Below are 11,226 nucleotides of genomic sequence, written 5' to 3' on the forward strand. Positions count from 1 at the left end.
ACACACACACACACACACACACACACACAAGATAACTGAATAAAATATAGATTATGTAGAGATGGATAACGTTTCTTAAGTTCAGTGGTAAATGAATCCAATCCACATCTCGTCCAGATGAACTCACATGGCTCTACACAGTCACCTAGTGGTGGCTTCAGTGAAACTTTATGGTTCACATTAGTTGACATTACATGATGTTTCCCTCTGCTGGTTAGGGTTAGGAGAGTCTACACAGGAGTGTCAAACTCATTTTCACTGAGGGCCACATGGTGGCTCTCAAAGGGCCAGTTGTAATGAACTTTGATGTTTCATATTTAACTTTGACTGAACAGTGTTTTAAACACGTCCTCTTTTAAACACTGAAAAGAACTGTATGACTGACTAAATCTGAAATAAATAATACAGAAATATAATATAATATTATATGTTATCATACTATTATATATTATAATAACATATAATATTAAAAGTAAAACTAATAAAATTTTACTCACTGGTGAGTTTCTAGTTAGTAGCTGTCATCTTGAAATCTTAATTCTCCCACTTTCTGACAGGGAATTCCCATGGATGATGGAAATGCATTATTGGAGATGTAGTTTATGGTCAATGCTGACTTTAAAACAGCTTAATTTGTGCTATGCAACTAAATCGCTCAGTTACTTAAAGCCAACAGCTTATATTTCACATTTTAAATTAATTTATTTTGTTGCATTTAATCATAAATTTACCTAAGTTTACCATCAATATAGAAAAAAAATCTGAATAAGTAAAAAAAAATTACTTGTTCTGCAATTTGATTAATTTATATTTTTGATTTATATTTTTGATTGATTTATATTGAAAAAAGTTATTGGGTGGGGGTACCCCCCCAGCAGGCCACCGAGGGTGACTCAGCCTTGAGTTTGACACATGTGGTCTACATTAAAAATGTCATGATAATTTGTCTTTTCTCAGCAGTGAGGAAGTTCAATAAGAAAATGTAATTAAGGAGCTGACTGGGACAGAATGGATCTGTTCTGTCTGTTTTCTTCTTGATTGAGAAGCAATGACTGATACATTCTGCTTGGGTCTGCAACCTGTGGCTCTGGGGCCACATGTAGCTCTTTGGTCCCTCTGCAGTGGCTCTTTAAGAATGTGACCAAACATAACAGAATATTTCTTTTGTTGTTTTTTATACTCACAACATAAATCAATTTGTATGTAAATATGTGATCAGTACGACTAATACAAAAAGTAAAACATGTTAGCTCATGTCCTGATGCATCTCTGTAATCCAGGTAGAAAAAAATCAAAAAGAAAAAATGATGTCTTCTGGATGAGTTCCTTTAGTGAAATGTTTCATCTCTCGTCTAAGAGACTTCATCAATCTGATGAGTTTCAGGTGAACTCAGCCTTAAAAGCACTGCCTCCACATGGTGGACAAAGAAACAGAGGTGGAGGCCTTCGTGTCCAGTTGTCCTCCTCCTACAACGCTGTTATTGCAAGTGTGACTCAGCCCCCTGTAAGCAAAAGGTATGAATCAGGGCCCCAATGATACCAACACAAAGAGGGAAAAAACAAAAACAAGGGGACTTTGAGCCCCGCCTGCATTCACTACATTCACATGACACAACACCACAACATCCAAACCAATAAGTCAGGTGATGGGGCACACCCTCTATGAACAATAGAGCTAATCAAGCCTATTGTTGAGCGATGGCCCTCTTCTGCATGTGACTGACCTCTTTGTCCACCATGTGGAGGCAGTGCTTCTAAGGCTGAGTTCACCTGAAACTCTTCAGACTGAGGAAGTCTCTTGGAGGAGAGACAAAACGTTTCACTAAAGAAGAACCCATCCAGAGGACCTACTTATTTTTTCTTTTTGATGTTAGCTCATGCTAACCTGTTGTTGTAGCCTGTACTTAAATAATCCAACTCCTTTCTATGATCTCTCTCTCAAATCCATCAGAATTAGCTCTAAATAATTTTAAGACTTTATAATAATAAGAATTTGAAAAAACATATGCCTGAATAGTTCATTTGTGCTAGTTTTTATAAAATTCTGTATAAACTATATACAGTATTTTTCTTGTTTACATGAATATGGTCTTTTCATTTGTGCTGATGTGTAAAAATAATAATAAATAATAAAATTCATAATACATTTTTTTGTTTTATAATGTCACCTCCACTGGCTGTAAAGGTTCCCAAAAAGGCCTCAAAAAGGCCCACGGACCACCAGTAGCTTGCTTTGTGGCTCTGGACACATTTTATTAGTAAGATAAGTAGCATAAATGGCTCTTTTGATTGTAAAGGTTGCAGACCCCTGGGTTAGGGGTTAGGGCTAACCCCTGGGTTAGGGGTTAGGGCTAACCCTACTTCCAACTATGAGTGCATCACTCTCATTCGATTTGAACCATCCTTACAGGTGGAAGTTGACTTTGTTTTCGTTTCTGAAGCTTGCTGGCCTAACAGTGGGTTGTTTTTTCGACATCAAAAATGAGGAACAAGAGCAATTTGAGAAATACCAAAAGCAGAAAGAGGAACTTAGATAGATTGCAGAAAGTTGATGCCTCAGTGGTACCAATAGGCATCAGAGCACTTGGGGACCCAAGGTGGCTGAGTGGTCAGAGGATTCATTTCYCTAATGTGAGAGWTGGCGGTTCAATTCTACCCTTTCCTGGGAAGGACACTGAACACCCACTGCCTCTGATGTGTGTCCTATCAGTGAATGAATGTGATTTAAAGCACAGATTAGTCTCTATAGGAYGATTTACATGGGTAAATGAGAGCACAGATTGCAGTGTGAAGGACTTTGAGTATCCTGGTTGGATAGAACAGCGGTATATAAGTAAAGTCAATTTACCATTTATCCTAAAACGCAGAGAGTAGCTACWGAAAATAAGAGGAACAACATCAGAGGCCTCAGTATATTTGAAAGCAGTCATGTAAACATATGATGCAAAGATGACTGACATGTCGTAAAGACATAACTGGGCTTATGAGGCTGAAACCAACACAGGTTGTAATGAATTACGCTCATGCTCTGCTTTTGTCCAAGCCATGTCATATTTTTCTACCATCAGTCAATTAACCTGCTCATTGTTTCGCCCCTACCGTCACAGAACTCCTCATCAGTCTCATGTTATACACCTGTTCCCCTCAGTATTTAAGCTCTCCCTCACCACTGCTCCAGCGCCAGATTTATGAACAGTTTTACCTGGTAGCTATCCAGCATTCTCCATGTCTTGTTCTGCCTACCTCGTCACAACCTTGTTTCTGCTCTCTGGTTCCACGTCTCCTGCCTTGCCCCTGAACGTTACTGTCACGGACTCTGATCACCTGGTTTTGACCCCCGCTCTCGACTCTGGATCTCTGCCACCCGCCTCACTCCCTATCGGACCTGTTCAGCCATCTGATCCCCTGACTTCGACCTCTGCCTGTGTACCCCGACCACGAGTTAATCTGCTCCCCTTAACCTGGTTCTGAACTCTGATCCTATGTGCATGACCCCAGCCTGCCTCACTGAAAACCCTCAAGCCCACAGTACGCCGAAGTCCGAGGCCCGGAAGTGTCAAGTACTGATTCCGACATAGACTCTCAAAGTCTTTTAAGAGTTCTGTTCAAACCTCACAGACTCTAAGGAGGTTAGTGACTTTATATTTTTCAAGATCTGTTCCCCTGCATCAACTGGTCACCAACCTGATCATCTCTTGTGTAGATCTCCAGATCCCAGTGACGTGCTGCTCCTGGTCCAGCTGCTCATATTTAAATAAAATCCTTAAATCTTCCTTGGTGTCCGGCGTATCAGTGAAACTCTCAAACCCAGTCATTGCACAGGTCTTCAGAACAATGGAAAGATATTTATTTACAAATTTGTAATCARTTGTGAAGCCAGTGGTATTGAGCTCAGATTATCTACAGAGAAGGAGATATTTTACTTTTGGGCTGGGAATTGTTTTGTACTTGAAGTGATCAGCTACAACTTGTCTGACCTTTTTGAAAGGAGAGGCCTGTGGATCCAGAACCCTTTAAGAGAGTTTAGTGGTCTTGATAGAGAGTGGGCAGGTAGGCAGGCAATGGTGTCTCTTGTGCATGGTGTGTGTTCTACTTTTTATCTGAGCTTCTCTGTGTTTTCCTGCCGCCTTCAGCATTCTATTGTCAGCCTCTGCTCCTCAGCTTCAGCCCGTCCACTCGCATCTGTTCCCAGTTGACATGTGGCCCAGGTGTCTCCTCTCATCTGCTCCCGTCTATAAACACCCGCAGTTTTTCCACTTTGCATTAATTTTGGCATTGTTTACCCCCACATCATGCTTCTCTCCTCTGTGTTTCATTTTTTCAAGGGTTGAACTTTTGTCATCCTTGGAAATGAGGAAGGGTCTACAAAAAATACAAGGGTTGACCTTGGAATCAAGTAAAATAAATCTGCAGAGAGATAACAATATGGTAAATAGTAGGGATGTAAATCACCTGCTTTACCACAATATAATACATTGATTTGTTCATCATGATACAAAGTCTGTCATGATACAACTTCAATTCTTTTCACATGTCTGCAGTTAATATGATGCAATATCATACAMCAGGGCTGTTCATCTAAATTACTCCTGGGGCCACAGTTACTGCAGGTCAACAGCTCAGGGGCTGGACATCCAGCATTTAAAGCCATCCTGTAATTAAACCAAATATTACAAGATCTGTTACCTTTGAAATAGTTTATTTTGCTGCATTTAATCATTAATACAACAGAGAAACCTATAAAAGTAGTGATAATTAAACAATACCAAAAACAAAAAGAACACATTGTGCCTCATATTTAACACACATATTATTTTGACATCTCTGACTTGCCAAAATTTTAAACCAATTTTATTTTCACTTTCATCATTTTATCTTCAACTGCTTGTAATTTTAACTGTCTTGATTGTGTATAGAGATGGTTTTTACCAGCTTCTAGCCGAGATTCTGATTTTTCTGTAGACACCAAACATGTCAATGTCGAACTAAAAGAACTTATAGTAATTAAAGTAAAATCCGGAGGTTTGGGCTTAAGAGATGAATTGGTGGGCTGAACTGTGGTCACTCGCAGGCCAGATGTGGGCCGCGGGCCGCCACTTGAATAGCCCTGTTATACACCCATCTAAGACAATCTCTGTTGGGCATCATGTCATTTGGCTTATCCATCCACATCGGGCACATGATGACTATATGGATCAATGTTTTTGTTTTGCCTTGATATAAGTCATATAATGGACATATTGATGTGTATTGGTGTATTGTTGCACCCATAGTAAATAATAGATGTTTCAACCAGTCTTTTTTTTCTTTTTTTATGTTTCAACCAGTCTTAAATAACAGAGAAATGACAATGATTAAAGACGGGTAAAGCCAAGGGTCGGGGCAAGGAGGAGAGAGCAGCCAGTTCGACAACAAGCTAAGGCCTTTTCTTTTGCCATAGTGTTATGTCTTAAAACATYACTATGTGATGCAAAACAGATAAGAGGATGAACCCAAAGTGTTCCTCATTTTGCTTAGAATTTTACCGCCTGCGTGTACATCTTGATAGTACACTTCCTTTTTTGGGCTTCATAAGCTGTCTTGGCAACATGTGGTTGAAACATGTCTTGTCTTTGCCATTCACTGTTGTCTGCAGATTCTCTTTCATTGAATGTGTGCTTAACAGAGCAAAGACCGGTTCATTCATGTATAGTTTATTTTTTAAACCTACCTACCTACTCTCTAACAACTGGTCTCAAGGATAAACGAAACTTGTAGCGTCATTTCCTTCCTTTCACATACTAAAATTTTGTTACCACACCTTTTGTGGTTCCTGTCAGTGTTTGKTACGAGCTGACAGTCTGAGGCAGATTCACTGCAGACTATCCAGATTTGTTTGAGTAGGATTATTTCAAAAATTGACACAAATGAGTATGAAGCAATTTATTGTTTTTGTGATGTTAACTGGAGGAGCTTATGGTAAGATCATCAGCATTTCACACACACACACACACGCACACACACACACACAAAGCAAATTAAAGGTGTTGTAGTGTGACTGAATGGAGTCATTTTATTTTCATGTCATTTAAATGCAGGAGTATTTCAAGTTCCTGACACTGAATGTGATGCCACCCAGACCACATCCCTGTGTTCCCCTGCTCTTGGAGGATCCGTGAACATCAAACTGATGAACAATGCAACTGGCTACAAGCTGAAGTGTTACAAGAATGTCACCAGTGACCTTGAAATTGTGTTTAATTTAAAGAAAAGTTCAGTGACAATAGAAAGACCGTATCAGAACAGAACAGAATTTTTCATAAACAACGGGACACTCAAAATCACCAACGTGAAAAAGAGTGACACGGGTCAATACACTGTGACGGTTCACAACGCTGATGGAAAACATGAAAAAGACATCAGTTTTATCCTCAAAGTTAAAGGCAAGTGTCGACGTGTCTATTATTTCTCATTTTACACATACTTGCACATTTTCAAAGGCAATGGCTTTTAAATATAAAATACGATTGTTGTAGTTCATTATTTTGTAGATTTTTTCAAGAAGATAAAGCACAAGTTGTGCAGATATTTTAATGACTGCATGGATTTTTTCAAGCTGAGTGTGTAGGATTATTTGCTTTTGCTAAAGTCTGGGGGAACATATTCAACCTAAATCAAAGCTGTGAATAAGTTTTAGGTGTGGTGCAGTTAAAGGAACAGGCTGTGGTTTAACGGACACATTTAGTAAATGTTATAGTATCAGTTTTTTTTTTCATTTTATTTGTTTCCATGCCGTCTTACAGCTCATCTCTGTTGTCTTTATGCCATGATCAGAGTGTTTCATTGTTCATTTTTTTAGGTTTGGGGCTTATTTTTTATATTTCTCTCTTGCGTTTGGTGTGTTTTCTTTGTGTTCAGCTTCTTACCTGAGATTGCCTGTGGTTTTTTTTTAAATTTCTGCCACACTCAGAACTTTTCTATTGTCAGCCTCTGCTCCTCAGCTTAGGCCCTACCCACTCTCACCTGTTCCCAGTAGACATTTTGCCCAGGTGTCTCCATTCCTCTCACCTGCTCCTGTCACTAAACTCCCTCAACTTCTCATTTTACATTCAGTCTGGCACTGTGTTTGCTCCACACCATGATTCGTCTTCTCTGTGTTTCATTTCCTTTTTTGTTTTGTGTTCTTGTTACCACCTTGCCAGCCTTTTGTATCGTTTATTAATTTAAAAAAATGTAGCCCATATATTTGTTTGATTAGACTCTCACACTAAACAAGCATAATATTTTATCAAACAAACCAATCCAGCAAATTGTGAAAACAGAAACAGGAATTTGGCAGAAGACTATTATCTGTGTTTGAGTGTTTGAAATCGTGAATTCAAAATTTGTACAAATTTATACAACTGCAAAATACTAATAATAATGTTTGTTTCTTCAGATAACAGTATTTTTGTCTGGATCCTGGTTGGTGCTGTTCTTGGTGCTGTCCTGATTATAGCTGTGTGTTTCTTTGTGTGTTGGAAGCGGAGGTGCTTTAGGAAATCAGGAGAAAGTCAGGTAATACATCACACATCGGTTTGATTCAAAATAATTAGAGAGCAATGACTTTGCTTCCTTTGCACCATTAAATTAATGTCAAAGTCTTTGTTTTGGTGTAATTGTGACTGGTTTGTGTGCAGACTAAGGTGCTGAATGCAGAGCTACAACCTTCAGCGGATTTAACCTTGGAGACGTTGATCAGCAGCAAACCGTACTGAACAAAGACCTCCAGAAGTTCTTAAAAACACTTGATTCTGACAGTTTTATGGTGGTGAGAACAAGTGTTGGTTTGGTAATCATGTTTTTTACTTGGTCAATTATCTGAAAAAATATGGCATAAACCACTGCATACACTGTGCACTAAAAAATGGTCCTCTAAACTTCATGCCCCGGAAATGCCTTGAAGCCTTGTGGTCTGAGGTAAAGAGTTAGAAAAAAAGAAAACAAAGTACTCAACAGAGCAACAAAAACAAACAAATACTATATTATGTGACTCCTAATCAGCACTGCAGTGCTCTATTGATTAAGCTGTATGCTGATTAGTATAAAATCAATAAAACCAGGAAGTAAGTAAGTAAGTAAGTAAGTAAGTAAGTAAGTAAGTAAGTAAGTAAGTAAGTAAGTAAGTAAGTAAGTAAGTAAGTAAGTAAGTAAGNTAAGTAAGTAAGTAAGTAAGTAAGTAAGTAAGTAAGTAAGTAAGTAAGTAAGTAAGTAAGTAAGTAAGTAAGTAAGTAAGTAAGTAAGTAAAATTTTATTTATATAGCGCCTTTCACTGAAATAATTTCATATGGTGCTGTACAAACAGTTAAGAAAACCCATTCAAGAAGACATACATGACAAACATGGGGGAACAGGTGTACAGGTCATGCAGAAACAGAGACAGTTGTGCTACCTTTAACAAAGAAAAAAACAATGGCAGGAAGTGCAATTAGTATAATACTGAATGATTACTATTTTGCTTTACCTGTTTGAAACAAGTCTGATAAATACTGCCAAACTGGTGATGTGACCTCTTTTATCTTTTATTGGGCGACTGCGGTGGTGTGGTAGAGCAGTCAGCTTGGGACCAGAAAGTCACATGTTTGACTCCCCACCATGCCCACATGACGTAGTGTCCTTGAGCAAGTCATCCAACCTCCAACTCCTCCCAGGACATTTAAATAGCTGCCCGCTTCTCCACTTGGGTGTCTCTCACGTGTGATGGGTCAAACGCAGAGCACAAATTTCATTATTGCATGGGAACATAAAGTACCTTTACCTTTTTTATCCAAAATTTCCTCTCGGCATTCATTTACACCTTTCACTTCATGCTGTTCTTTTCATTTTGAAGCAGCTGAGAGTCATGGCAGTGAAACATGAAAGCGTTGCTGCACATGTTGCTCATGAGGTTGCTGCTTGCTTACCAAAGAGTAAGCCTACATCCCCCAGAATGCAGTGTGGTTCAGGAGAAGAGTTCAGTGAAATTACCATTCTATTCTACACATTCTCACTCCCAAGTCGTCACATATTGACGCTTTTCCAAACGTTCCCTCTGCGTCTTATTTTGACGCGCAGGGTACCCCCCTCGTGTCAGTCCTTGACGCCCGCGGATTTTCCGGGTTKCGCCACCAGGGGTCTTTGGGTCGGGGGTCTGAGGTTAACATGAGGGATCAGGATTAATGGTTAAGTTTAGGTACTGGGATCAGGGGTAGGATGTCCATGGTGATTATTTGCTCATTTTACGCTTTAGAACATGTTGACGTGAATTTCGTACATTTTCTAAAAATGGTTAATTTTAGGTACTACGGTCAGGGACAGGATGTCTAAAGTGAACAAAGCCAATTTCAGGCTTTGGAACGGTCGTTTTCGCGCATTTTATACACTTTCTGAAAATATGACAACAGACTTCGCCCCATCTCGTCAGTAACTGACGTGACGGGGGTACCCTGCGCGTCAAAATCGGACGTAGAGGGAACCTTGCCAACGCGTCAATATGTGACGACTTGGGAGTGAGAATGGGTTGTTCTATTGGACATATTTTATATTGATAGTGATCATGTATATTGTGATATATATTGGTATTGTTTTATTACCTAGCCCTGAGTCTTCACTATTTCTTTGTCTAACCTGTCCGGTGTCCTTTTTTTTAAAAAACTTCCCTTTAAGGTCACACCAAGGTATCAGTTTCTTCTCTAACAAGACTGAATTAAAAACAAGGGATAAAGCAGCGAATGTCAAAAGAAAAATAAAGTCATATATATGTGTTTTTCTGTAAAATATTTAGTTTTTTATTTTATCTTTTAGTTTTATTCCTTCATAGTTTATGCTTTTATTCTAGGATATTTGTGTTTGACTTCTGCTTCCTGTGTTTTCTACATGTCATCAGTTAACATTTTGTCAGCCCTGCCCACTCTAACCTGCTCCTCCTTACCTCTCCCTAGGTGTTTATCACTTCTCATTGCTTTGCTCGTTTATTTCATATTCTGATTATTGTGCTTTTTGCTCCTCAGCAATTCATGTTTTTTTTTCACCTTGAGTCTTTGTGATTTTTTTTCTTGTGAATATTTTTGCTGCCATGTCAGATTTTTGTTACTGTAAATAAATTAATTTCCTTGTTTTCAACTTCGAGTTTTTGAATTTTGTTCTGCATTTTGGGCTCACCAATCTCTATAAACATGATAAAAAACTATTAGAAACACAACTTACAAGGATTTAAACACCACTGGGGCCCCACAGACCCATTTGAACATCTCATAGATTCTGCAAGGGGTTTCAAATTTAAATATTGTGGTGTCAAAATGGCTCACCCTTTATGATTGACACTGCTTTAACCAATTGTTTTGCTCTGTGGTTTCGTTTTTGCCCTAAAAACAGTACTACTCATGGTTAAACTCATTTTGAGTGCTGAAGTTAAAAATACACGCCTCTACAGAGATACCAAACTTTCCACCAGGGCTTGTTCTCAGCATATATTGGGGCTGGGGGTGGGGGTGGGGGGCAGAACTGTGAAGGGGCATCATCTGCTCTAGCACTTTTTAAGTGTTCTTTTAATGGGATCGGGTCGTTACTGTTAGCTGTGTCCCACCTCCAAGAAATTAACCGTGCTTTGTCAGGCCTCCACCCTAAGACTTGTTGGGTGTCCCACCTAACTCTTGCTTGTCCATCTCTTAGGATCACTGAGACACACAGCCCCCCTAAACACAACAAGGAGGCCATTCCTCAGGAGGGAAAGAGAAAATAAATAGGTAAAAAAATAGTAAAAATTTAAATATTCTTTATCCAGCTTTTAACAACCAGTAACATATTTATCTTACTGGATGATCAGTAGGCGTCTCAAATAAATTTGAACCATAGAGTTATAGAAGACAATTAGTGGTGGGATGTAACAAAGTACAAGTACTTTGTTTGTGCATTTTTCATGTATTTGTACTTTCATGTATCTGTACTCACTTTATCTTTGAATTATGTTAAGATTAAATATAAAATAAGTTACCACAAGAGACATTTAGATTAGATTTAAGCCCATATGTAGATTTGTCACATATACTCAAATTTTAAATTATGAAAAGTCCGATGAGCCTTTGCTGCCCGAGCATACATTGAATTTTCTCCATGTCCATGAGCTAAAAAGACAAACAAACAAACAAACAAACAAACAAACAAACAAACAAACAAACAAACAAACAAACAAACAAACAAACAAACAAACAAACAAACAAACAAACAAAC

The 11,226-nt window shown here is 38.6% G+C and overlaps 1 protein-coding gene across 1 annotated transcript in view; it reads left to right on the forward strand.

Annotated features, from left to right (window-relative positions):
* The window catches only part of LOC106514238 (uncharacterized), an 11,258-nt gene extending 3,159 nt beyond the window's left edge, over positions 1-8,099 (forward strand). The window contains exons 2-4 of the mRNA XM_014003404.1: positions 6,078-6,422; positions 7,418-7,536; positions 7,659-8,099. Of these exons, the coding sequence (XP_013858858.1) occupies positions 6,078-6,422; positions 7,418-7,536; positions 7,659-7,736 (542 nt within the window). The 3' untranslated portion in view covers positions 7,737-8,099. The remainder of the gene's footprint in view (positions 1-6,077; positions 6,423-7,417; positions 7,537-7,658) is intronic.
* Positions 8,100-11,226: the final 3,127 nt, after the last annotated feature.

Source organism: Austrofundulus limnaeus, unplaced genomic scaffold (assembly GCF_001266775.1).
Source record: "Austrofundulus limnaeus strain Quisiro unplaced genomic scaffold, Austrofundulus_limnaeus-1.0 Scaffold1, whole genome shotgun sequence".
Taxonomy (NCBI): Eukaryota; Metazoa; Chordata; class Actinopteri; order Cyprinodontiformes; family Rivulidae; genus Austrofundulus; species Austrofundulus limnaeus.